This window comes from Patagioenas fasciata, chromosome 20 (genome assembly GCF_037038585.1).
Source record: "Patagioenas fasciata isolate bPatFas1 chromosome 20, bPatFas1.hap1, whole genome shotgun sequence".
NCBI lineage: Eukaryota > Metazoa > Chordata > Aves > Columbiformes > Columbidae > Patagioenas > Patagioenas fasciata.
The window spans coordinates 2,489,610-2,516,907 of NC_092539.1; the positions used below are offsets into that span (position 1 = coordinate 2,489,610).

At 46.8% G+C, this 27,298-nt stretch overlaps 1 protein-coding gene across 4 annotated transcripts; it reads left to right on the top strand.

Annotated features, from left to right (window-relative positions):
* Nucleotides 1–29: 29 nt before the first annotated feature.
* Nucleotides 30–26,965, top strand: FKBP15 (FKBP prolyl isomerase family member 15). 4 transcript variants are annotated; one of them, XM_071817212.1, is made up of 30 exons: nt 30–212; nt 1,577–1,686; nt 1,979–2,069; nt 2,401–2,470; nt 3,688–3,762; nt 4,828–4,926; nt 5,866–6,015; nt 6,981–7,049; nt 8,322–8,465; nt 8,929–9,074; nt 9,553–9,601; nt 10,248–10,367; nt 10,623–10,722; nt 11,751–11,854; nt 13,271–13,364; nt 14,177–14,286; nt 14,931–15,041; nt 15,714–15,808; nt 16,469–16,571; nt 18,228–18,260; nt 19,630–19,801; nt 20,258–20,394; nt 20,707–20,862; nt 21,541–21,693; nt 22,050–22,142; nt 22,579–22,689; nt 23,164–23,271; nt 23,481–24,232; nt 24,654–24,744; nt 25,199–26,965. In XM_071817212.1, exons 1-30 carry the CDS (start codon nt 157–159, stop codon nt 25,271–25,273), a joined length of 3,777 nt encoding a protein of 1,258 aa, XP_071673313.1. In that variant the 5' UTR covers nt 30–156; the 3' UTR covers nt 25,274–26,965. The 4 variants fall into 4 exon arrangements, with proteins under 4 accessions (XP_071673313.1, XP_071673314.1, XP_065710019.2 ...); XM_071817213.1 differs by having other exon boundaries at nt 1,982–2,069; XM_065853947.2 differs by lacking the exon at nt 18,228–18,260.
* Nucleotides 26,966–27,298: the final 333 nt, after the last annotated feature.

Genomic DNA, 27,298 nt, shown 5'->3' on the forward strand with positions numbered 1-27,298 from the left:
GTGCCCGCTAAGCCCCGCCCCCGCGCGGCTCCCCTTCCGCTTTCCGCGTCCCTTCCTGTGCCGGTCCCGTCCCGTCCTGTCCCGCCGCGGCCGGAAAGCGCTGCACTGCCGGGCGGCGCGTTTACGACACCGCGGGGCGGCGGGGGTTCCGCGACCATGTTCGGGGCGGCAGCGGAGGAGGACGATGCGGACTTTCTGTCCCCCGCCAGCGGGTGAGCGGCCGGCGGGGCGCAGCCGGGTCCCCGTCGCCGGGCGGGCCGCAGGGCAGCGGCCCCGGGGAAGCCCCATTGCGGGGTGGGGGTCGAACGAGGCGGCCGCCCCCTGCGCAGCCCAGGGCTGGGGCTGCTCCTGCCCGGCCCGGGGAGCGGCGGGCAGGCCCGGGGCCTGCGGGGCCCTCTCGACCACCGGCTCCGCGGGGCTGACTCCGAGCGGAGGATCCGCCCGGCGGGATCGGCCCCGGGGCGGGAGCTGCGCGGCTGTGAGCGGCTTTAGCCCCGGCCTGTGTCCCCGGGAAGGGCCCCGGGGCAGCCTCTCGGTAGGACCGGGGGCTCCTAGCACCCCGGGCGGGCTTTTCTGAAGGAACAACCGCTCGGGCTTTGCTGCCTGTGGAGTGGACGGGCTGGCGAACTGAGAAATGAGGTGCTTTTACTTCGAGTATAAGCAGAAATTCCCGAAAATGCCGGGTTGGGGCATTTTTAAAAAATTTTTAAACACTTCAAGCAGGTTCAGCAGTTTTCAACTTTTGTTGACACCATTTTAATGTGTAGCATGGTCAGTTTTTCTTATATTGTGTCACTTGTTGCCCCCGAAGGTTCCTGGGCAGCTGTGATTCCAAATGTGATTCCAGCTGTGCTCACCCATCCTCAGTGAGCTTCTCTCTAACAAGTCTTGTAAATGAACCCTCTCACTTTTTAACAAATGGTGATTTTTTTAAGTGTCTCATGTAAGATGCTGCAGGTCTGCTGACAGTGTGCTGGCCTTTGTGGATTCTCCTTCGTACTTTGAATTATTTGCTTGTCCCGTGATACCAGGAATAAGTGAGCTGAAATGGGCTTGAAGCAGTAAGACTATAAATGAAATATCTGGCAGGAATAACCTGCAGCATTAAACCTTCCACTCTTTGACAGGAGAGCATCTGCCATTTTAAAAATTAATGGGAGAATGTGTTTCCTGGACATTTCAAGAAGAAAAATCCCAGTGCTGAGTGGTGGCTGCTTTGTTGTCACATGATTTTTTTTGTATCATGACTGTCAACTATTTAATATAAGGGTGGTGCTAGTAGTTGCTTTGAAGTAACTTCTTTTTTTTGGTGTAGTTTCAGTCTTAGTATGTTCCTTACAGTCGCTTTTGAGGAAATGAAACACAACGGTACTGCTCACCCCAACCTCTTCATATAAAGGTTCTGCTTATTCAAAATTAAGTGGCTAATTGGTATAGAGCTTCTTAACATTCATCCATTTGTTTTTATCTGAAGTGCTGGTAAGCACTTTATATTTGATATAGCTTCTGATTAATTATATTCCTTATTTATGAAGCCTGTGATGAACAAGGTGCATTGATTAGTTTCTCTTTCTAGCGCTAGGCTGGCCTCTCTCTTTGGTCTGGATCAAACAGTCTCAAGCCAGGGCAATGAATTCTTCCAGTACACGGCACCGAAGCAGCCTAAGAAGGGTCAGACGGCAGCTGGTAAGTAACTGTGTTTGAGTCTGGGGAACAAACTTTGTGGCGTGTGTCTGGCTGGGAGAACAAGGGCTTTTATGAAGAACAGAAGCACAAATAATTAACCGGGCTTTTCTTTAATTATATTCCCTTCCTTTGGTGCCCTCTCTGCACCTGGTTATTCCAGAGGCCTTTGGTGACTTTGGAATATCACTCTTCGTATTTTAATCTTCTTCTGGAGTTATTTTTCCTGTAGGGGAAGGAATGTGTTGTGGCATTTCTGTATCACGGAGAGGTTCTCCTGCTCTTTATTCCCCAGCAGGTCCGGCAGCCCCAAAGGCCCCTGTGGCCCCGGCAGCTTCGGGAGCACCCTCGGTGTTTGTGGCCACTGCGGTTCATGCTTATCGATAGTAAGTGCAGCGGGGGTTCCTGCGCGACCTGCTCGAGTCTGTGTCTCTGGGAGCTTAAGACCTAATGACAGAGGGAAGATGTTTTTGGATGAGTGGGAACTCAGTTGCTTTGGATCTGTGAAAAGAATTCTTTTCAACCCAAACTGCATAATGTGTGGCCCTGCAGTCGGTGGGAAGCAAGAAAGTTTTAGTGTCTTCAAGCTAAGACAGACTGCCCGATGTTTTAGGCATGAGGAAAGGGACCTGAAGGCTAAAGAAGAAAAGCTCAGCCACAGTAGAGACGTCTGAGGCAGGGGAGGTTCTGCAGCTGAATGTCTTGCTTGTCTTCCAGCACCAATGGGCAGTATGTGAAGCAAGGCAAGTATGGAGCAGCTGTCGTTGGGAATCACGCTACTAAAGAGGTGAGAAACACTTCTTTAATGTTCTGCGAGCACGCTGGTAGGCAGCTGTGTTTCTCTGAGCTCACCAGAAGATATTTGCGTTTGATGCTTGCGCTTTCCTGCCATCCTGGTTTTTCTTATGGCTCAGCCATGTACCCTGGTAGCAACTTTCTTTTCCATGATCCATGAGTCTGTAAGATCTCTTACAACTTATTTTGCAATGTTTCGGGCACTGCATCTTATCTAATGTTTGTGGAAGTGATTCTGATGATGGTTCAGAATCTCTTTGACATCTGTACCTGTGGAAATCAATATAAAGCAGTACAGAAACGCTTTGCTTCTTTTGTTATTTTGCTGTCACAAGTGTTTCTCCTTCCCAGTTACTCCTCTAAGAATGCAGCACAGGGATGCCCAGTAGATTGTGTTTAAAAGATACTTTAGATACTGATCTGTCCTTGATGTTGCTATTTATGGTGTTTTCTATCCCCCAAGTCATGTTGTCTCACTAAGTTACTTCTGCTTTAGCAAGAACCAAAAGAATAGTAATTTAGTAAACTAAATCCTGAGTCTCTGATCTGAGAAGTGTCCAGGTGCGGCATTTGTGAGCGAGCTGAGAAGAACGGGGCTCACAGAAAGAAGCTGACGAAGCTGTTCTCAGGCTGCCTGTGCAATATCACAACCCACTCCACTGGCACCAGTTAGCGAGTCAGTCCCAGTTCACCAGCGAACTGTGCTGAGTGCAGGTGCACAAAGGAAAGCACTTTGCCTTAGTAGGTCACGTCTAGTACAGCCATATATGTCAATATAATGTTTTATTTGTGTTGTTTAGTAGTTGGAAAGCTCCCTCCAAGTTATTACCCCATCTATAATGCTGATTTATGCCTGTACGCCATGTATTGTGAGTTTGATGTGTTGAAGGATTAGCGCACCAACTTTTCATGCAGTAACTGCGAAAAATGTGGAATTAGTTAAAGCATCTTGCTTATTGTGAAAGAATTACTTTTAATTGCTTGATTCCTGTAGCTAAACAACGCTTGTGTGTTTTCAAGGGCTTTTAATAGGTGTTATAAAATTGTGTTAAGTACGGTATTTTTGCTGTGAAAAATGCTGTGAGGTGTATTTGGCAAATAAACGCTGTAGCCTTAGGCTCATAGTTTGGCAAAACACATTAGAATTGAAGGTATTTTGAGTTTCTGCTGTTTGTTGTTCTTCCCTGCCCAATTTCTTGTGGAATCCAGTACAGGATCATCCTCTACATCAGTCAGCAGCAGCAGATCGCGACTGCGAGGATCCATCCAGGCTTCGTACTCACGGTAAGACCCTGGGTGAGAAACTATCCGTGGTGCTCACAGCAGGTAGGAATTGACCCTGAAATGCTTTCTGAAGTGTTAGGTTATAGCTTTTGCCATCAAACATCTGACCGAGACGGAGCTGTTCTGCTCCTCCTCCTGTTGCACAAGGGGTGTCACACTGCCCTTGGCAGAGAACCGTGGCAGCAGGTTTCGTAAGACGCGTTATGCGCTGCGGGAGGTGTGTTATTACCTCTGGGTCACAGGGGAGATGTTTTGAGTTTTGCAGCCCTGCGATGGATGGAAACAGAACAAAATTGCTCTCGCTAATAATTTGTAGCTAAGTGACTGAGACAAAACAACTGAGCAAGCAGAAGGAAATGATAGCAAGGAAATGTTTTCTCTCAGAAATGGGACACTCAGCGTTTTCCTGCTGATAAGAACAATGTGGAGTGTTGTAAGTCCTAAAATGGGATCTCTCAGGAAGTTCTGATTTCTGCCAGTTTTACAGAAAATTGGTGTGTTGATTTGCTGCTCTCAGCTTGTCATCAAGTGACATAAAACGTCTTGATTTGATGGGTAGAAATCCTACTCTGAAATAGTATTTCAATCCAAATTTCTGACCAGGATTCTGGTTTGTTCTTGAGTTTTGTAAGTGCATTTTGAAAGATTGATGGGTTATGTACTCAGCTAGTGGTGATGTGCATTTTCAGAAAGTGAGGAAAGAGTGACTCCCCGACTCTACTCTGGAAGTCTACATATAATCAGTACTTTTGAAAAAGGAGATTACTTAGACTAAAAATTTCCCTCTATATTATAGAACCTAGCTTGTGAAAGTTTTCACCATCTTGTGAAAGCTGCAGCATCTATGAAGAACTTTGTATTTGCTCAAGTATTTGAGTTACAATAATTCTTCTACAACAAGCACATGAATAAGTCCTAATTTGCACATTCTGAACTTGAGTAGTAATACAGCAGGATTCTGCCTCTGCTGAATTTCAGTAGCTCTTTAAACTTGTTTTGGATGTGGATTTCTGACTTGAATGCATCTTTTCATGTCTAACATAGCACTGATTTCCTCTCGCACAGGTTCAACCCAACAATTACAGTACGTTCTATGATGATCAGAGGCAAAACTGGTCCATCATGTTTGAGTCAGAAAAGGCAGCAATGGATTTCAGTAAACAGGTAACTGTTTGTTTGTGCCAGGTGTGACCTGCAGGCCTGTTCAGAAGAACAACCACATCGAGGTGTATCTCTGAGAGCACCTCACTGCTGGAAGGTTCAAAGTCAGAGCTGTACTTTTTCTTTGGAGTTGAGCTATGAGTATCTGCGTGATGGTGCTGAGCATCTGATATCACAGAGTCACAGAATGTCAGGGATTGGAAGGGACCTCGAAAGCTCATCCAGTCCAATCCCCCTGCCAGAGCAGGAACACCCAGATGAGGTTACAAAATGAGCCTGGCTGAGTTTTGTTCATTCCATACAGGCCTCTTTGAGATGGGGAGCCCGTTACTTCTGGTGGGATTTCTAAATGAAATGTTCAAGTATTGTGAGACCAATGATTCTGTAGAGCAGAGAATAACTTGTGCTCACAAGTCTGATGAGGAGCGGCTGAGGGACCTGGGGCTGTTCACCCTGGAGAAAAGGAGGCTGAGGGGAGACCTTATTGCTGTCTACAACTACTTGAAAGGAGGTTGCAGCACAGAGGGTGTTGGTCTCTTCTACCAAGTAGCAAGTGATAGGACAAGAAGAAATGGCCTCAAGTTGCACCAGGAGAGGTTTAGATTGGATGTTAGGAAAAAAATCCTCACAGAAGGGGCTGTGGGGCATTGGAACAGGCTGCCCAGGACAGTGCTGGAGTCACCATCCCTGGAGAGGTTTCAAAGGCATTTATACGAGGTTCTCAGGGACATGGGGTAGTGCTAAAGTTAGATTATGGTTGGACTCGATGATCCTGGGGGTCTCTTCTAGCTGAAATGATGCTAGAAGGAAACACAGAACGTCTCTGAAGTGCCTCTGTAACCTGGGCTTGATCAGTACACTAGCGAATGGGTCAAATCTGTCATAGTGGAACTTGCCGCTCTATTTTAATGGCCAGAACATTGCTCTGCTCTCCTGCTGCAGGTGTGCATCGCCAAATGGAACAGCTCCCCTCTGCTCGATTCCGTCCTCTGCCAGGATCTGCTGCTCGGGGAAGGGCAGGGAGCAGAAGGAGGAGACTCCCTGGAGGTCGCCTACACGGGTTGGCTGTTCCAGAACAACGGACTTGGACAGGTAAAGGCATTTCCGCCACCTCCTGATAGTGAGTAAGTGTGATAGTCCCAGGAAGGAACCGGCCACATCTCAGATAGTATTTGTGCTGATGGAAAGGTATTTTTTCAGTCACTTATGGCACCATGAGTGAGGTCATATGTGTTACCTGGAGAACAATAAGAGTTTCCATTACTATTCAGGAGGAGGTTATTGAGATGCTTTTAACTTCCATGGGCACTCTCACGTGCTAATATTAATGGAAATGGTGAGAAGGGACGATGAAGCTAGCTCTGTTCCTTTGGAAATGCCTCGAGGAACTGCTTTGTGTCAGACAGGGCCCTTCTAACCACATCGCCAAATGTTATCAGAATAAGATGACTTTTACATCCTCTGCAGCTGTGTCAAATCCAGTGTGCTGATAAGCAGAAGAAATGCTTTGTTGTTTCCAAGCATTACGTTTAAAACACTTCTGCAGGTTTAACTGTTTGCAAAATGAATGGCAAAGGGTTTTGCATTTGCATCCATCTGCATGTGAATCTTTTTGCTGTAAAAATGGCTTTGTGGTTTTCATCTTGAGAGGTTTTTTTGTTGGTCTGCCCAGCAGATTTCTCTCTATGTACCAGTGGTACACAGCAGAGTTATTTGTAGTCTCCTGAAAGAGTTGTTCAGCTGTATGTCTTAGTTTAATGTACAAAACTTCTAGACAGTTGTTTGCTGCTTGATACAAGCTTCTTTTGTAGTGTTTTACTTGTCCAGTCCATTAAGCTCAAACCTGTTTTAAAGTCTGAGTCTCCAGCTATTGTTCAGTTTAAGGTATTGTGCTGTGCACTGGACTAGAAGTTCTAGCTATGCTCTGTCTTAGGTCTGAGAATTAATTTTGGAAGTAGCAAATGGGAGATTGTGTTTATGGAATGTGTAAAGTTGAGGTTGGAATCTTGCAACAGTTGGAAAATGTGTGTATTTTGTGGTTTTGTTCGACTTTCCAGGTGTTTGATTCAAATGTTAACAAGGACAAGCTGTTGCGGCTAAAGCTGGGATCCGGAAAGGTCATCAAGGTAGAACTTCCAGCACTTTCATTATAATGTAATTGAAGTATCAGAGCTTTGAATTACTGAAGATCTCCAGGATTTATATACGCTATTTCTGTTGCATGTTTCAGTTGATAGAAAACACTCTGTAACAGTGACTCACTCAAACTGTTTCTTCTTAATTTGCACTGTACAGTGAAGTCTCCTTCTCAATGGCAGTGTGAGAATGAAGTTGTCCTGCTTGGTAAATAGGAACCTTCCTGTTTTCAAGAGCTGGGGCTTTGGGGTGTTTATTTGTCTTTGTTTTCTGGAAGTCACTTAATGGATTACCTTGTTCTCAGGGAACCTTCTCTCTGTCATCAGATAACTCTGACACAGCACCTGGGAGAATGGCAGGGGAGGGTGAAGACAACTGACAAGTTTTAGGATGATCTAGTAAAAGAAACTGCTTGGAGTGGTCAAATCGTGAGGGTTTTGACTGTAATAATGTTTTAGTCCAGGTGGTGTGATGCTCCCTTATGTTATTCTATAAAATCAGGTTGTGGATTGGAGGTGGTTTTGTTCAGGTCACTTCCTTCACCTGAGTAATTCATAGGTGACCTGTTACAAGTTGTCCTTTACTGAAGATGTGCTGGTTTTCTACTTTATTTCTTTTTAATGTATATCTTCTTATTAATGTTGCCTGGGTGTAGTAGCCATCCTGTTCTACACTGGCATCCATTTGACAGTTTGCATTGCTCTGATTTCTAAATCTCCTTGGCTGCAACTCTTCTCTGTGGGTGCTTTGTAAATGTAACCGCAGCAATTCGGAAGTGATCTCTCGATGATGTGGAGTCCTGTTCCTTCCCAGAACGCTGAGACAAGTTGGCACCCTGCAAGCCACCTACAACTGTGGAATTTGTGCGTGCAGCACAGCACGCAGTCCTGTTCTCCAGGATATCAATGTGATCTGTGATAGCTGCTTAAGTTATGAAATCTAAAACTTAAACCCGGTATCTGTAACCATGAAGAGATCTGGAAGCCTTCAGCCTTCACGCTGTATCTGTTTGATTTCAGTATGAACATGTTGGGAGCTGCATCTTTATTCTTAATTTAATGTTGCAATTTATAATTTGCCATTGTGACTTGTTGTAAGACAAAGGTTTAGTGATGCGGACTCAAAATGAAGGGGATTTCACAAGAACCTCTCTATATGTATTCTGTAATCTTCTATAACTGGCGCCTGAAGCAGTGTAATTAAAAGAAACCATAATGTCGCTGATTAAACTTTCTCTTTTGTTTTGTCTCTGAAAACCAAAGGGCTGGGAAGAAGGAATGATGGGGATGAAGAAAGGAGGCCGAAGATATCTCATCATTCCTCCGGCATGGGCCTACGGGGCTCAGGGAGTGGCCGCTCGTGTCCCTCCGGACTCTACTTTAGTGTTTGAGGTGGAAGTTCGGCGGGTGAGTGTCTCCTGCCAGCTGTTTGTTTTCCATCTGCGTTGTGGCTGTTGGGTGGCAGCATCTGTCTGCAAGGTGAAAATCTGCTCTAGGCATGGGAACTGCGGCTCAGAAACTGTTATAAACTGAACACCTCAGGAAGATACATATCTTTAATTAAAAAAAAAAAGCAAACACAAAACCCTAAACCTAGAAAATCCCTCTAGGCTGTTTACTAAGATGAGTCCGTTCTAACTGTTTTGGGATCTTTTCCATGTCTTATTTGTGAGTCACTTGGGAAAACCAAATACCTACAGTGAGAAATGACAGGGTCTAAAGACTCAGCTTCTCCAGTTTGCAGTCAGGTGTATGCTCTTCCCTGAAGTGCCTGGGCTTGACAAAGAAGTAGTCAACAACAGTAAACAGGTTGCTGAAAACGTTTTTGGGAACCCAGAAAAATGATTGTTTTTGTTACATGCTTTTTAAGGTGAAGCTGGTAAAGGAAAGCTCTGGTTCGGATGGACAGAGCGTCAGTTCAAGGGATTCTCCTGCCCCTTCTCCGGTACCCAGTTCCGATGGCTTCTCTACAGACACTGGTTTATTGCCCCCATCTACAATACCTCCAAAGCCTGGGTAAGAAGCAGCGCGGTTAAAACAACTTGGTGTATTAAAAGGTGGCAGCGCTCATTAACATCTGGCACGATGCTGTGTGAGCACATCATTTGGCAGATATGGGTTCTCTGTGTGCCAGCTCAGGGCTGTTGGTGAGGGAAGGGAGTGCTCGCTAACAAGACTTGCAGGAAATTTTCTCCTTGAATGCTGACTTTCAGATTTAGAGACATTGAAGTGGGCACAGATGAAAGGAGCCATTTTTCTCCAGCATTACTGAGACATAACATGATTAAGCTGTGTGGGTACTGCTACAACAGCTTTCACATCTCAGGTGGCAGTGGAATCATAAGTTGGTCTTGGGTAATGGCTCATTTGTTTAATTGCAAATTTTACATTGGCATTTGTTGCTTAAATTAATGAAGTTGGTCAGACATTTTAGGGAGTGCAATTTCATCTTTGTTAACCTCCAATATCAACATACAGCTGTTTGGCTTTTCAGGGAACCAGCTGTTCGGGCCAAGTCAAACTCCATCAGTGAACAGCTTGCAGTAAGTGCTGTTTTTTCCCAAGTCATTTGAAGCCTGAAGTAGGAAAGCTTGGCTGGTTTCACCTCTGCATTCAGTGTTGCTGAAGATAAAGTGAGCATTGTGCAAGCAAGACACTCTCAAATGTTCACTTTACTAACAGCAGATCAGGGCCTTGTTTTGGAAGGGATTAACAGAACGTGAGGAACTTCAGTGCCAGTTCCTGCTCTTAAATGCAAAGTTACCGTGACCATATGGGTGCTCAGAAGGTTAGTTGTCTTCTTGGATATATGAATAAATTTAAAATGGATAACAAAGAGTAATTCGCACATTCAGTGGAAGTTTATATAGCTATGTGAGAACAAGAATTTCTGTGTGTGCCTCAGGATAGAAAAAGCTGCTAAGCAGCTTCTTTAAGTAACACGTTTTCTTCTTGGTGGTGTATTTTGTTCAGGGATAGATATATAAAGGGATAGATACATAAAGAGATGTATAAAGGGATAGAGTATATAAAGCAAACCGCACTAACAAATCCACAGTGTTATCTTGTGTGCTTGAAAATCAGTTTTTCACGCAGTCATGGAAGAGTCTAATCCTGAGAGATGTCTCTAATGTCTGAAAAGCCTGTGCTGAGAGACAAAGGAAGAGTAACTGCAGACATTTCTTTCAGAATCCAGACGTAGCAAAGGCAAAGCTCATTTCTCGGATGGCCAAGATGGGGCAGCCCATGCTGCCCTTCCTCGCCGGGACAGCCGGCAGCCAGCTCGACTCCAGCGACTCGGAAATAGAGGTACATCACCCACCACGAAAGTGTGGCTTCTTTGATGCTTTTTCTACAGTGTGAACCCCTTAAAGTGAAGTCTGTAGCAATAACTCTCCCTTTGTGCAGGGAAAGTGTGCTCTGTTCAGAAAAGCATTTCATGATTCCATTGTTTCTATCTAGTTCAGCCAGGTTAATTGGATAACACCTAGACTCAAGTGATCTTGGTTTCAAATTGTTCACTCGTTCTTTAGCATTCCTTGTAATATGCAGAAATGATTTTAGGATCCAAATACACTGAGAGGGACAGCGCAACCAGTGGCTTCATCTTCAGGAAGACCATCGCAGCCAGCTCACGCAGTCCTGCCCACAGTGTCTACACAAGGTAACATGGGACTGAGCCTGGGGCTGGCATAGAGAAATTTCACCTATTTGCAGGCTTCAAGGGCTGTAGGAATTTGAGGATTCCTCGCAGGAAGTGAAATAGGAACTGATAGATAGGATGTGGTTTAGATGTGGACTTGGAAGGGTTAGTGGTTGGACTTAAAGATCCTAAAGGTGTTTTCCAACCAAAATGATTCTGTGATTCTGTAGCTTCTAATAAGTCTTGCTGATCCAAAGCTCTGTAGGTAGAGTCATTCAGAAAGCACAAGGCTGAAGTAATAGACTCACAGAATGTCCTGAGCTGGAAGGACACACACGGATCATCGAGTCCAACTCCTGTCCCTGCACAGGACACCCCACAGCTCACCCCGTGTGTCTGAGGACGTTGTCCAGTCTCTTGTTGAACACTGTCAGGTTGGGGCTTTGACACCTCCCTGGGAGCCTGTTCAGTGTCCAGCACCTCTGGGGGAAGAACCTTTCCCTTGGTGTGTGTCTTCATTGTGATCTTGTGCACACGATTACCGCTTGAAGACGAGCTGCCGCAGCGCCTGAGCCGCTCTGTCATCGGGGGTGCGGGGGTGTTCAGGGATTTGTAAATGTAACTGTTACAAATCCTTGCCCACTGAACAGATTTTATTTTTAGTTTGAAAATGATGGAAATAATAGCAAAGGACATCAAAGGGCTGGCAGCTCTGAAGTGGGCTTGAGCTGTCCCCCTGTGATGGAACAGTAACGTCAGCAGTGGGTCAGCTGAGCTTTAGATTCAGCCTGAGTAACATCTCGTGTCGGTATCTTCAGAGCCGCCTTTGTTTGAATGAAAAGCGCTTGTCTAAATGTAGCTAGAATTGACATTTCTGTGACTTTTTACTTGACCTTTTATCACTTGCTTGACTGGATTTGATTTTCACAAGGCTGCAGACAGACTGGTGTTAATTTTTTCTCTATTTAGTGACCTTTTGGCCATTTCTCACGGAGTTAAATTATTTCTAGCTGCTTTATGGCATGTCGAATGTCTGTCTTCCTTTTCAGTGCCTCAAGCATCTGGTTCTACACCCTCTGTATCTTCTGCTGCTTTAATACCTGCAACGATCCAGCCCCACTCAGCTGTGCCTGGAGGAGCACAGGGCTTTCAGGTACCAAAACCAAACTGAGGAGAATATTGGCAATTCTGTCCTTTCTCAGATGTCCTGCTGTCTTCTCCATGGCTGGGAGCAAGGACTCTGTAGCAACATGTAAGAATGAGAATTCCAGGCTCCTTCCTGGGACTCTTTGGCATTCTCAGTCTCATGCCTCTTAGAATTTAATCAAACAGGGCTAATTTTCTGCCAGCTGATGGCTTCTTAAAGTTGAAGTAATAATTAACCAGAGCAGGTAAAAACAAAAGCGTTTTAGTTGAGGTTTTTCTTGGTCTGTTTTTCTGAGAGCTCATTTGCACACTTGATGTGTTTGCAGTTTGCAGTTTTTCATCCAGCAAAAGAATAATCCCTTTAAAAAGTCTGTGGTGCTACTCCTGTAATGCGATGTAATCCACTTGCTAACAAGGAAACTTCGGGGGCTTAACACACAGTGGTTTTGCCACATCAGGTAGTGAAGATGTAGGACAAAGCTGTCGTACAAACAGTTCCAAGAAATCTAAACCCAAACTTATTATCTTATGGTTTCTGTAGTTATTTTCATTTAACCTATTTTCTGGAGAGTCTGGAAATCAAGCAGTGGCTTATGGTGCACAGTGTTTGTTTTTAAAGGGTCCTGGCAGAGGAAGAAAATATTCGATAATAAGTACAAACACTATGGATGAAAAACCCACACTGGTGAATTGCTTTGACTCTGCGTTCTCTTTGTGTTGAGAATGAGGAAGTTGTGGCGAGTAACAAGATAAAAAAACATAGGCTGTTCTGTTTGATGAAATACAAACGAGTCATTAAACTGAAATTTTAATCTGATAGTGATTTGGACATACGGTTTTTTTGGAAAGCTGGACCCTGATGTTCTGAATTCTTCTAGAAAATTCACCCAAGTTGAATTGTATTTTTTTTTGTCCTTACCTGAGAGAATTAAATTGAGTGAGGTACTCATAGCGTTTAACGCACTCACCAAGATGTTTAACTGTGTCTGATGAGCACAGAGCAGTGAAGTTGCGATCAAGTCAGTCGAGTTGCATTTTCTGAGCCGTTTCTAGGAGCAGCTTTGTGTTCAAGTCAGCCTAACTCCATAGCTGGAAATGCAGTGAGCTGCCGTGAGCTGCTCACACGCTGACCTCTGCCTCCCACAAACGCGCTTTTGCTTCAACTTCAGTGAGGAAGGTAACTTATTAAGCTGCTGTAACTTGAACACGTATCTAAGCCTTGAAAGAAGAGTGGCTTTGTGGTTTTATCCCTCTACTATGACTGTTGTGTAGTTTGACCTCCTGCTCCCTAATTCTCTTTGTGTTTTTTTTTTCTTTCCAAATACCATTGTTACTCTTGGGCTTAAGAAACATGAAAACCACTTAAGTGTAAGCAAGGGGAAATACCAAAACGTGTTCTAACCTATGGAACTTGTTCTCCAAGGCGTACCCAGGTGTGGCATTTGCTTATCCCCAAACTGCTGCGTCTGCTTCTCAGCTCCAGCCTGTAGGACAGATGTATCCTGCTCCTTACCAAGGTACATTTAAACAAGTATCTGCTTTTCAAGGAGGCTGCAATACCTGCAATAAACTTTATAATGATGATTTAGGTAGCAACAGCAGCATGCACACATTTATCCTGTCTGAAATGCCACACTGTTTCACAAATTCTTATTTTTGCCGAATGAGGGCAAACATTTCCCAATAAATATCCATGTTTTTCTCAAGGAGCTTTGTGCGGTGTGGAAATGGATGGAATTTCTAGGTGTGTTCCCAAGGCTGTATATTGTTAAAAGCATTTTATAGCTGGTGCTTCCAGTTATAAATATAACTGTAATAGTAAACAGGTGTCCTACCAGCCAGGGAGGGAACTGAAGTGTACATAGAGGGGACTTTGCTAAGTGAGAGGACATAGGCGAAAAAATGTGTAACCTAGGAAGGACCAAAGGCATTTAAAGAACCGTTTAAGTAATGATCCCTGTTGGTGAGACTGAGTACAGCTGAACCTTTCTTGGAGCACTTTTTTTCAGTTCAGTTTCAGAAGCCAACCCTGGTTCCTGCTGTTGGGTTGGACCTCGTTGTGTTCTGCTGTTCTGTCTGGGCTTCCCTCCTGGTGACCTGCGTGCTGTCATGTGGCTCAGGAATTTCCTGTAGTCATAAACCTGCCTATTCATGTTATTTGGGAAATACCTACATTATTAGTTTTCCAGATACCACGTCCCTTTTTATTCTGGGGAGAGAATGTCTGTCCTGTTTGACAGGCTTCAAACTGCAAAAGCATCGCTTTTGGTGTGTCTGTGTGCGGGAATTTTCCCCTTATGACTAGAGATCTCTCTTCTTTCCATTCAAGCACCCGGGGATGTTACTTCCTTCTTGATGACAGAAGCTCGGCAGCATAACACTGAGATCCGAATGGCCGTTAGCAAAGTAGTAGATAAAATGGATCATCTGGCTGCCAAGGTAATGTTAATGTTAAGGTTTGTTAATGACATTGCTGCTGTTTGTTCACCAAATGTGGTCTGAGGAGTTGGCTCTAAATGCCAGCAGTAAGTTTGTAAGTGATGAACCTGAGGGAATGAAAAGATGAACCACGGAGGGTCAGTGGGACATGAGGAAAAGGTTCTTCACCCAGAGGTCCTGGACACTGAACAGGATCCCAGGGAGGTGTCAGAACCCCAGCCTGACAGTGTTCAACAAGAGACTGGACAATGTCCTCAGACACATGGGGTGACCTGTGGGGTGTCCTGTGCAGGACAGGAGTTGGACTCCATGATCTGGGTGGGTCCTTCCAGCTCAGGACATTCTGTGATTCTATACTAACTTAGTGAAAATTCAGCTGTTATCAGACCTTGAAGTGGTAGCAGTTCAGCTACTCTAATGAACACTGGGTTTGGGGGAAGGTGCTGCCTCTTAGTATTAAATATCATATGATGTGTTGTGTTTGGAGATACGCACTGCCCTTCGGGAGGTGTCACAGCTGGTACAGTAGCATATAGCTACAACTGATTGGATGAAACAGCAAAACGGATCTTTGCAGATATCTGACTCTTGCCTACAGCCATACATTCATTTCATTTGGCTCAAGAATGGCTTTGTCCCCACAGGTGGAGGAGCTGAAGAAACAGAACGCTGGCAACAGCTCCCTGCTGCCTGGTATCTCCTCTGTCACTATGGAAGCCTCCATGATCATGAGCAACATCCAGCGCATAATCCAGGTGAGCGTGGCCAGTCTTGCTTGACTGCTTCTGTAGGAACTGGAGCCCCCTGCGTTATTCCTAGTGAGGGCAACTGTACCGGCTTGACCCAAGTGTCCATCTGCCCATGGGTTCTATTTTTGTGTGACCAAAACCAGGTGCCTGGGTAAGAGAATGAGGCAAACAATGATTTCCACCCCTCTCCTACAGAAAAAAAGCTCTTCTCTACAGTTTGTGGTTTGGGTACTTTCCAGGAGTTGGTATATTGGTATTTAATAGGTCTTGACGAAAGGATCATGCGAGAGAAATTCAGCTTCTTCTTAAAGCATTTATGGACTTAACCCACAGTGTCCTGCAGAGCAGTTTCACAGCTGAAGTACCGTGTTGCAGAAAACACCTACTTCTGGTTTTCACTACTTAGCCTTATGGTAGTTTATCTAGGCAGCAGCCTTACAATCTTGGGTTTTGTGGGTGAAAACGTCAACCAGACACAATATTCTCTAGAATGTAGTTTGGTAACTACTGTCCTGTGCCAGGATTCCTGCTAAATGTAGCGCGACGCCCTCCTGTGATGTTATTATACCACAGCGGGTGATAAGTCACTGCTGTGCTGCGTCTGTGCGAAACAAAGGTTTAGGCACAGCCTCAGGGAAGTCCGGGTAAGGTGACTATTCACACTGGGCTGTGTTTTAGGAGAACGAGAGACTGAAGCAAGAGATATTTGAGAAGAGCAGTCGGATTGAGGAGCAGAATGAGAAGATCAGCGAACTGATTGAGCGGAACCAGAGGTAAGGAGTGGGGAGGATACAGCCCCAGTGCATCCGCAGAGCCTTTCCAGCTTACGCTTGGTTAGGCACAACTAGGACGGGTGTTCTTTAGGACAGAGACATGTCCTGGTATTGTTTTTCTTTCTTAAGGTATTAAAAGGTTGGATTTTTCTCCCCCCTCTCTCTGCAGGGCTTATCTCCAAAACTGTTTTACAGTAAACATGAATGTATAAAAGGGGAGAAAAACCCTCATGGAATCTTTGAGCCATCTTGCTCTTCTTCTGGGAGTTTTGCTGGCTTTTTAGCAAGGTGGAAGAAACTGTAGGGGATGTGGTGTCCCCAGTTCCACTGTTGGGTGTGTGTTCCGTTCGGTTTAAGAAGGGGAATAACCTGTTTAGGGAAATGGAAAAAATCAGTGGGTATCACTTTATCAAAACTCTTAACCATGTGATAGGAACATTAGAGTTGTTGCAAAGGCAAAGTGCTTATCCAAACTGCCAGAATGTGCTGTGCCAGGCACAGCCCTGCTTTGGAGATCAGGCCCTTAGTGCAGGACATCACACAAAATTGTGTGGGGCTTGTCATGATGAGAACTGCTTTGAAACATCACCTCTTCCATCAGCCTTTTGCTCCGAGTCGGGTGTTCACACAAATGCTCACACGGTCTTCCCCTGTTCACAGATACGTTGAACAAAGTAACTTGCTGATGGAGCAGAGGAACCATTCACTGCAAACAACGAACGAGAACACACAGGCAAGAGTGTTGCATGCAGAGCAGGAGAAGGTAATGGTGGCGATGAGCAGAGCCAGGGAAGGGACTGCTTGTAGCACTAAAACACACTGAAGCCTTAAACCATTTCTTACAAGACAGTTGGAGTCCTGAACTTATGTTTTGGAAGGTGTTTTGGGAAAGAAATGGTAATGTAATTTTAGGAACCTATGAATGGAGTAATTACATTTATACAGTCCTAAAATGACATTTGGCCCTTTGAAGGCAACCGTGAGGCTGATGTGGCCCCCAGTGAATATGAGTTTGACACCCATGGACTAGAGTTTCTTCGTTGCACTTTTTTACGCTTTTTTTTTTAAATACTAGTCAAAAGCTCATTGTTTCTACTAATAATGTATTGTGCTTTTGTGAAAGGGCCTATTGGCAAATAGCTTTCAAAGCAGGTAAATGCGCTTACACATGGCTGCGAATCCTATAATGTCCGCTTGTAAGAGCCTGACCTAGCTAAGGTCAGCTCTGAGCTCTGCCCTCGTGAGTGTCTTCTGTGCTTCCCCAAGCACTGGCTTCTTCAATTACATCACGTTCAGTCTCCTGCTCCCCTGCCGAGTCGTGTATCTCTCCAATTCAAATGTGAGATAATAAAACCTTGCTCTGCTTGGTAACCATAACTCAGCGCACCTAAAAATAAGGGAAGCTGCAGCTTTCCAAAGTATGCTAAAGAATAGAGCAATATACGGCTGATAAAAAACTTATAGATGAGGTTCTTAGGGACATAGTTTAGTGCTAGATTTAGGCTGTGGTTGGACTCAATGATCTTAAGGGTCTCTTCCAACCAGAATGATTCTATAATTCATGCTGGTGTAAACAGCCAGTAAAGCAGGGACTGTATTTTTCCAGTGAGTGCTCAGGTCACATACCCATAATATGTAGGGAGTGTGAGAGATTCTGACCAGGAGTAAGTCAGGCTGAAATAATTTATACAATTTCTGTCTGTCAGTGAACACGACATCCAGCTTGTGCAATAAGTAACTTGAGGAAGAAGCATCTTTTGGAAGTACAAGATAGGATCTTTAGGAGTCTTTTGGGCCTCCTCTTCAGGGCTAGACCAGAAAAGCTGTCACTTGCACTAGGAGAAGATTTCCCTTCATTTTGTGAGAGCATTGACTGTAAATATGAAGGCTGATATTCCTTCTTCCTTTTATCTCGCCCAGCTTGCTCTGTGACTGCGATGGCTGAGGTAGCTACAGACAGACAGAACCAGGGAAGAGAATTTTAAGCTATTTTATCTGTTCTTTACTTAAACATTGGGATTCACCATTCATTTGGTGATACAGGCCAGGCATCCGTACCCAGGATCACTGAGAAGAGGTGTTAGTAGCTGCAGCTTTTGGGTTATAGATCTGCAGCCCTGGCAGAGCACATCACAGCTCCTGTTCCATAACTAATGCAGTGGAACTGTCATCAGGTGTCGGACCCTTCCTCCATCTGTGTGTGCAATGTACCTGCAAAAATACATTTAGCTTCTTTCTTTTTAAGCCAAGCTTGACTACGTCTTTCTGTCTAAGCTTGTAGGGTTCTTGGAATAATTGAAGGGCTTCTCTTGCATGCCTTAGGCTCCTATAATTGCTTTTCTGATGATGATGAATGCCTCTGCCTCTCAAGTTGTGTTCTTAACTGTTCCTGTTTCCTGTCGCTGCTTTCTCCTCCCAGCACACGCTGCCAGCGGATCGGGGCTGGGACCAGGTGAGGCAGAGTGTCTGACTGCAGGTGACACAGCGTTGTCCCCGAGACAGTGCCAGCCCAGCTTCCTCCTCAACCAGCTCACTGGTGTTCAAAGAGTTGCCTCAGATCTTGAATTAGCACAAATCTTCCACTTGGCAAAGGGCTTTACAAGTGGCAGTGTAGCCATTGGCTCCCTCTTTCTTGGGGAGCCCTTGCAGAGAGCTTTGTTGCATTGCTCCTTGATTGACCTCCCCCATGGGGGAAACTGGACATTATTGTATGATTGTCAGAAGATACAGGTCCCATAAGATTCTTGGTACCTGAAAGCTGGAGGCTGGAGCTGAGCTAGTGTAGGTATGAAGTGTTCACTGCAGAAACTTAGGTCTGGTAACGCTTCCTGGCATAGAATTTCCTTTTCACTTTTCTTTATGTGCTATTAAAGACAAAGGCAAGTGTTAAATAACCTTTAGCTGTGCCATGGGGTCTTGTTTTTATTACTGCGTGCTAGGAGCTGTTATCTTGAACTGCAACGAGACATTTAAAGAAACCTAAGAGGAAAGCAGATCTGGGTTTAGCCAGTCTCTATAAAAATGCTGCCTCCTTTTAAAATTAACAGTGTAATATCCCGGCACTTGAGGTCGGCACATATTCATTCTCGCTGTACTTGGAACAATTTTGCTCACAGCTGGAAGATCGTGGTCATAGTCTGAAGAGAACGTGACTTTGTGTCTTTGTCTTGATGCCTTGAGCCTCTCCTGACATATTGGCTACAACTTGTCTGACAAGCTCTATTAGTACCTGGTTTTCCATGGCTTAGCATTGCACAAAGTCTTAACAGGTCAACAAATCACAGTGAGAATGGTGCTCCAGTGACGGCCTTGCCTGCACAAGCACCTCGGGGCGATGATGTGCCACGTGCTCTGGAGGGAAGATGCTCTTCTGTCTGGAACAAGCCTGCGTTTGTGTGGCTTTTCCGTGATTTGTAAGCTTATTGAAGATAATTAGATGTCTGAGCCCAAGCTTTTACTTGAGTAGATACTAATATAGTCTGAAAACTCTGAGCAGAGTCACCAGGCTCTGGTACTAGTCTTAAAAACACATTTAAGCTTTTCAGGAAAACTTACTGAGGTGAATTGAAGCGGTGAGGAGGTTGTTGGCCTTGTGCAGCTTTCTAGTCAGTCTGGGCAGGATACAGCCAAACAACTCACAGTAATGTGGCAAAAAAATTATCATTACCTCTAGATTTGGAGATATGTGTGAGGTGCTGGACCCCAGCACTCTCCCAGTAAGGTCTCCATCACCTTCTCAGTTCTTGTGTAAGAACAGTTCTGGTGCCTCCTCGCACTCATGTGTCCCTTTCCCCTTTTCCCCACTCGGTTCTGTGCCACAGGCCAAGGTGACGGAGGAGCTGGCAGCTGCCACGGCGCAGGTTTCGCAGCTGCAGCTGGAGCTGACTGCCCAGCAGAAGAAGGAGATGGACCTGCGGAAACAGCTCGCTGCTGCCACACAGGATGCAGAGCGACACGAGACGCAAGTCAGCAAACTGCAGGCACAGTTAGCAGGTTTGTGTTCTGCAAGAGCTCTTTTATGTCCTTTTTTCCCCTCTTTTATAGGTCATGTGTTTTTCCTTCCTTCTGGAGTATCCCTGCTTTCCCTAGGGTCGGTCACAAGGCTATCAAAGAGGAATAGCGATGCATTGACATGCCTGAATGCATCCACTGAAAGGAAAGTGGGCTGAATCAATCGACAAAATCGTGCTGTTGCAGGGTTGCCTTCTGTAGGAACAAGCTCTTGGCATTGCTGTCTGACATCCTGTAGAGAAGCCAGAGATTATCCAGTGGTTGGAAAGTTAAAAGTTGAGGTATAAGCATTGAAGAAGCTCTTGATAAATTTTAGTTGCCACTGTAGGTGCAAGCAGTGTGGTTGGTATCATTGTGCATCAGACGCTATTTATTCCCCCAAGCGCACTCATCTGAAATATGTAGCACTGAAACTTACAGTAGAGTGTGTTTTTGCAGAGCTCCAAGAAGCCTCTGAGGACACTCAGACCAGATTCAAAGCTGAGAAGCAGAGCCGCAAACAGCTGGACATGAAGATCACAGTGTTGGAAGAGGAGCTGACGGACCTAAGAGTGGAGAAGGAGACTCTGGAAAAGGTAAGGCTGGTGCTAGTGCTGCAGGGTTCCAGCTATCGCTGAAATTTAACCCACCATTCGTGTTCTAAATATGCAAGTTGCGTGAATCTTGACTCCTCTGCAGGCAGGGATCCCTGTGCTGGTAGATCCTTTGTGCTCATCTGTTTTTTTTAATATCTTAACCAGTAATATGCTAACCTTTCTGCCTATAAAATAAATCTCAGCTTGAGTTCAGAGTGATATGATTCTCTGCTCATGGAAGCTCTTTGTACACAAGAAGACGAGCTACTTTGGTGCAGTCTGGCCTATTCTAAGTCCTGCCCTGTGTTGCAGAATCTTGCAGAGAGGAAGAAGAAATCCCTCTCGGAGAGAGCTCAGGCAGAGGAAGAGATGGAAGAAATACGCAGGTCGTATCAGCAGGAGCTGGACAAGCTTCGACAGTTGCTGAAAAAGGCCCGGACTTCAACAGACCAGGCGGCAGCAGAGCAGGTGAGGAGTCACAGGAGCTTCTCCAGCAAGTGTCTGGAGGACTTGGAGGAACCTAGAGTTATAAAATAGTAATTAAAACCATTCAGGTAGTGAAAGAATGAAAACGTTACCTACTTGCTGTTAGGGGTTCCCTTTAACGCGTGGTTTGCTTTTTGGGGTGTTTTTTAAATATCTCTGGTGTTTGTTGGCCTTGCTTCTGACTTCAGGATTTACTCAGGCGTCTCTAAGGAAGCGCATGATTTGAGCAGGCAGTGGGCCTGTGATGTTCCAGTCGTTCTCCGACTCAAATCCCATGCCACTGGTGTGGCTGCAGAGTTTTGGTGCAGACTGGCACATGGCATCGGATTCAGACTTAGAAACAGTGTCAGGCTGAGGAAAGGAAAGGCTCCTAAGGGAGTTTGTAGCACAGAGAAGCAACCAGGACTGCTGATAGTGAAATGCTGCTCAGAGATCTGCCAAGAGACCCAAAATCTGAGCCAGAGCCTCAGCCCAGCCTGTGGGATTGTGGCTGGAATTGAGCTGGGGGGGTGTGGGCAGGAGCTGGGGACAACTGCAGGGCTGTCACCGGCGTGTGGGTGTCCCAACCCAGGGCAGGGGGCGTTGTCCAACCTCAGGCGCTTGTTATGCAACCACAGATTGCGTGTGTGTCCCTAATGATCTCTCTTGTGTGACGGACAGCTGTCACTCATCCAGGCAGAGCTGGAATCGCAGTGGGAAGCCAAATGTGACCGTGCTCTGGCCTCGGCCAAGGAGCAGCACGTCAGGCAGTATCAGGAGGTGTGTGAGCAGAGAGATTCCCTGCAGCAGCAGGTGTCCCAGCTGGAAGAGAAGGTAAAGGGCTACTCCTTATTTCTATAGCGTAATGCTAACTAACCAGAAACTGTAGCCAACAGTCCTCTCCTGCCTCTGTGTGATTTGACTTTTTAATTGCTCGACTTATGGAATTTGGTCTTGTCTGCAGGATGTGTCTGTACTTCTGTTAGGTTGGGGTGGTGGGTTATTGAATTTAGTGCTGCAGCTCTGAATGGGGGAGCGCCCAGGTGGTGCCAGTGTCAGGCTAAACCAACAGCGACAATCTCTTCTGCTTGTCTGTGCTGTCCTGAGTGACTCCTTTTGAGCAGAAACTCTCGTGAAGTGGGTGACGCTGAAAGGGGCTGTAAACTGACGGTTGGGTTCTTGTCGTTCAGCTCACGGCTGTAAAACACTCGAAAAAAGCAGAGGAGCAAAAATCATCTGAATTTCAGCAACGTTTGGAGCAACTAGAGCCTATCAAAGATAAGGTAAAGGGGATAATGCAGCGGCTGAATGTGAAGTGGAGTGTGATAACCACTAGGCTGAGGCTGCCCGTGTCCAGAGTAACGAGAACATGAGTTCCAGAGCATGGGAGGGAAGGAATAGCTCCACATTGAACAGGTCTAATGATGAGACCCAGCCCTCAGTTCACTGGGATCTCAGTCATGCTGTGCCCGTTCCTGGTGTCACTTGAACTAATGACAAAGTTCTGGATCTCCAAGGCTTTGTCTGGGTCAGACACCTTTATTTTGGTGCTGTTACTTTCAGCCAAATCTTTTGCAACTCCCTATCAAAGCCCTGATCAAAACTCCACTCGGCAATTGACCCCCTCACTAACAACCTGTTTACAGATACCCCCCTCACGGCAGGTTCGGTGTGGAGGTGTCTGTGGGGCTGCTCTGAGTTCTGATTTCCCTTTGGCAGTATGCAGCCCTGCAGTCTGACCTCGGGGCGCTGAAGGCTCGCTATGAAGAACGCATCCGAGAGCTGCAGAGGGATCAGGACAGACCTTCACCTGCAGGCTTCACGGAAGAAGTGAGCTTGACTATCCAATATTTCTCCTTACTAAGTGAATCTATTGTATTTGCCTTGAATTATTTCTCTCTGAGCAGAGATAAGAAGGAAAACAGCCATGTTCAGCATAGAAGTGCTGTGTTTCTAGTAGCAGGATCTACAGAGGAAGAAAGGGTTCCTGCTGCTTGCTTGATTTTAGGCTAACATTTGAAGTTTTAATTTATAAATTGAAAGAATAAGTAGCAAGTATAGTCTGTTTGTGCAACCTGCCTCAGTTTTGAGGAGCTGTGTTTGGTGCATCTATACTGATTCTTATTTAAAATGGTGTGATGTGTTCTGCTTCGTTACTGGAATTTCTCATTCGAAAAGTAGGTTATTTGAAAACTGTATGTTTGATTTTTATTGTTCCTTCACCTGGAGAAGTATCTGATCTTCAGTCCAGTGCTTCACATATAAATGAATCATGGCTTTGTTTCCTGTCTTGCTCTTTTCCAGGTAAAGAAGATAATGAATGGTGTATTTCAATCTCTTCGGGGTGAATTTGAGCTGGAAGAGACCTACAGTGGCAGGACAGTGCTGGGTGTTGTCATGAACACTATTAAGGTACGACAGCGGTAAGAGAGAAAAGGTGATCAGTGTGAGAGGATGAATCTTGGGCTAAAACCACAGATTTGCATCGTGAGTCTGAAATAACTGTGAAGCAGAAATCCGCTGTGGGTGACAAAAGCAGCCCAGTAGTGGCAGATGATACAGGGACCTGTGATGGTTTATGTTTAGTGTGCAACCTACATTTTCTCTGCTCAATTTTTTAGACAGTGACACTTCAGCTGCTCAGCAAGCAGCAGGAGGGAGCAGGTCATGACAGTCACAAGGAGGAACCTGGAGCAGGAGCAGCAAGGCAGGAGGGATCACGTGCAGCGCAGGAGAACCACACCGGGCCCGTGCGGCACAGCCCAGCGCAGGGCACTGTGTTCCCAGCCGAGCCGGGGGAAGCAACCGCAGGCTCCTTGGTGTCCGAGCGGGAAGGCGAGTCTGCTCCTGTGGCTGCCGAGCCCAGAGCTCCCGGGGACGAGCAGGTGACACAGAGGAACGTGGCGTCAGAAGATGAGAAGGTCCAGGAGGAGCATCTCTCTCCTGAATCCTGCCCAGGTCCTGGGTGTGCAGGAGAGCCTGTTCCTGCGGTGGACAAGGACCTTGTGCCAGCTGAGCCGAGTCAGGAGAACACTCACACCAGGAAAGCTGAGACTGAGCGCAGTCCCTCCAGAATATCTTTGCAGACAGAAGCTGCAGAACCTCCTGTTGTAGGAGCCAAACCAGCAGCGGCGGATGCGGCAGCGCTTCCAGAAGAGCCAGCCGAGGAGCAAAAGGCAGCAGAGCCTGTCGAAGGTTTAGAGCCCCCTCCCCTGAATGGTGATGGGGGGAATGGCGCTGACCCCCCAGATGGAAGTAGCTCTGAGAAGGAACCTGCACCGGTACCCAGCACAGTGGAGCAGAGCTCGGCTGTCACCAGAGCAGCCCCAGGAGGGCAGGATGGGAGCTCCAGCCCCAGGAGAAAAGATTCCAGGTGAGGTGTGAGCGCTGGGGCAACTGCAACCCCGCTGCTCAGCTCAGCCCGCTCTGGCAGCGCGTCCGTACAGCCGTGCTGCCGTGGGCAGGATGCGTGCAGGGCTGCAGCTCCATTCGGTGGTGACCTGGGACAGTGTGAGCCCAGCGCTGGAGACCAGGCTGGCCAGGCCTGCGCTGCGCAGGGGCAGCTGCAGAACGGGCCACGTCTGGGTGGGTGCTCTGGTGCCGTTACCCTGGGCACAGCTTCCCGCTGAGCTCGGAGGAGCGTGTGGCGTCTCTGGGCTCTGATACCGGCAGCTGCCAGGTCTTGTTGCTGAAATGTTCTGCGCTGGTGAACAGTACGTGTCTCTCTAATAGAATTTACGAAACCAAAATCCCATCATCTGCGAGCAAACTGTTAATTCTTTATCTTCTTCCAGCCTCTTTGAGGATGACAACTTCTTCGAAACAGCATCTCATAAACCACTGAAGCCACAGGTTCCCTCTGAAGAGGAGGATGAGGAGGAAGTGGTACGTGTTTGTTTAATATCTCTCCACTCCTAAACTGGTTCGGGCGTTAACCTGTAGCTTGTTTGTGAAATCCTCCCATGGTTGTGGGGGTACCTGGCTTGAAGCTTCCCGTACATCCTCTGTGTGAATCAGGAGTATCTGGGTTTGCTTCTCGTGCTTGGAGGGGTCATCGGGGCTGAGGTTGTGATGACAAACTCCTGCCGGCATGAAGTTGGTGAGGCTTGCCAGGTTAACGGGAGGGTTTCAGTGTCTTACCCTCTCCTGCCCCTTGGAGCCTGTGGCATTTCTCCTGGAGTGTTAAGCCATTGTATGAAAAGTGCAAAAACAACAGTAACGAGTCTGCTTGATATCGTCTCCCTAAAGCCGATGGAGATTTTGCAGCCAGAACTGTAGCGATTCCTAAATACTGGGAAGCTGCTCAGACTGAGAAGTTTCCCTCTGGTTTTACTTCCAGAGCATGAAGGGGCGTCCCCCTCCCACTCCGCTCTTCGGTGATGATGACGATGATGACCTGGACTGGCTGGGATGAAGAGCTGGCGGGTGAGCCTGTTCCTCTGGGCACAGCCTCTTCCTGTGCACTTGGCACTTAACGAGCTGCATACGTGGGACAGTTGGGGACAACCAGGGACTTCCCAGGCTCTTGTGCTGCAGATTGATGGGACCTGAGAACACGAGGCTCTTGTTGTGCTCTTGGGCACTCAGACCTGACAAACTTGCGCAGAGGTTGGGGATGAGCTGAAGGAACCGACCGGTCTTACTGCACGTTTGTATCACTGTCCTTCTGTGAACCGTCGATTCATTAATCTGAACCTTTATGCAAATACGAACTTCGTCAAGTGCTTCAGAAGAACAAGTCTGGCAGGACCCTGCAGCAGCTGACTACTTTTTAAAATAACAGACTACAATCTCTCCCTCGTCCCCAGTGGAGATCTCCTTGGAAGATTCCTGTTAGTTCTTGGGGACTCTATGCTGGTTTATCACCAGGTGGTAGCAGCATACGGTGTGACATTCGGCCACAAGACCCCCAGCTGGTGTTTCCTGTGACCCGGGCGGTGTGGGGAGCCAGTTCAGCTCAGCAGGGTTGTACACTCAGAGCTGCAACACGTGCGGTGCCGCTCACCCGCAGAGCAGGGGCACCCGTCAGCGGTACTGAGGCTCAGGGCTCCGTCACACCAGTGCTCCCAGCAGCCACACAGCGATCGCTGGTGTTTTATGGAGGCCCCAAGGCTCGCAGAGGCCTCACAGGAGTGATTTGGGGTGCAGGCAGCTCCGCTCCTCTCTGCTTCTGTGTAGAACTGAGAGGTTTTTGTGCAGGGTTGTTTCGCCGGCGCTGGCAGCAGCGGTTCGGGTGTGTGATGTGCTGCTTGGCCAGAGAGTGCGTCACTGCAGGCAGCCAAGCCCCACTCCTGTGCCTTTTTCTCTGCTGCTGTTTAAAGTGTGATGATCATGGCACGAGTGAGAACTTGGCGATGGTCGGACAGAAGCTGTAACCTGACCTCACCTGGGCTGTGCCGAGGGTGGCACGGTGGAAACTTTCAGTGTAAGAGGAGCAAGAGGGGAAGGGGGTGAGGATGGACAGCTGGGCAGACAGGTGGATTTCTCATGGCACTTTTGCTTCTACACCCACCGGCACTAATGCAGCTTAAAAGTAGGAGCAGGTCTTACTATCTTCAAAACCAATAAACCCTCCTTGACTTAAAAAAATGAAAGTGCTTAAATAATTCCACCCTAGTTTAGTTTCTACAACCGACTCTTTAACACGTTCAAACACTTCTATCTGTGTCCTGCTCAATGCAGTTTGTTGGTGTGGGAGAGCGGTGGATGCTCCGGGGCTGCAGGCATTTCCTGCGCTGCGCCCTCAGTGCGGTGAATCACCAAACCCACCCGAAATGGTGGGACAACCAATGCCGGTGCAGCAGCTGCACCGGGGCCGGGCAGACGCTGCCTCGCAGCGGGGACTCAACCACGCGTTCCTGGGGAAGCTCCAGAGCTCGAAGCCCAGATCGTTACTCAGTGCTGGCTGCGATGTGGGTGAAACTCGGGTTTTCTGGGGCTGCTCTGAGCGCGGGTGCCCTGGTCTGGCTGTGGGACCCCGGCTCTGCTTGTATCGCATTGGGGGTCCTTGCTAATACCAACAAATTGTTTCTTGTTTGCTGCCACAGGTGGAAAGCCTGAGGGGTTTGCATTTCACTTTTTGAAAAATAAAGTGCAATTAAACTTGTGTTCTTTGCCTGCATGGGTTTTACTCTAGTCTGGCCTGATCTGTTTCTATGCACTTGAAAACTGACTTAGCCCTGACTCAAATCAGGAATAATCTAATCTAGAAACTGTTCTGTTAAACCCTTATCCTGGGGAAGCAGGTAATGTCTCTGTGCTGTGGCTCCTCAGGCTCTCGCATTGTCCTGTGGTGCTGTGAGAAGCTGAAATACAAAAGATACTTGAGGGACAGGGCTTGCTTGCCTGGTTCTGCCTCGCACTTTAGAGTAGTAGGACCTGGGGCATCTCGCTGGGGTTTGCAGCTGTCGGGTCCCTCCTCAGCTCCTCCTGCAGGACG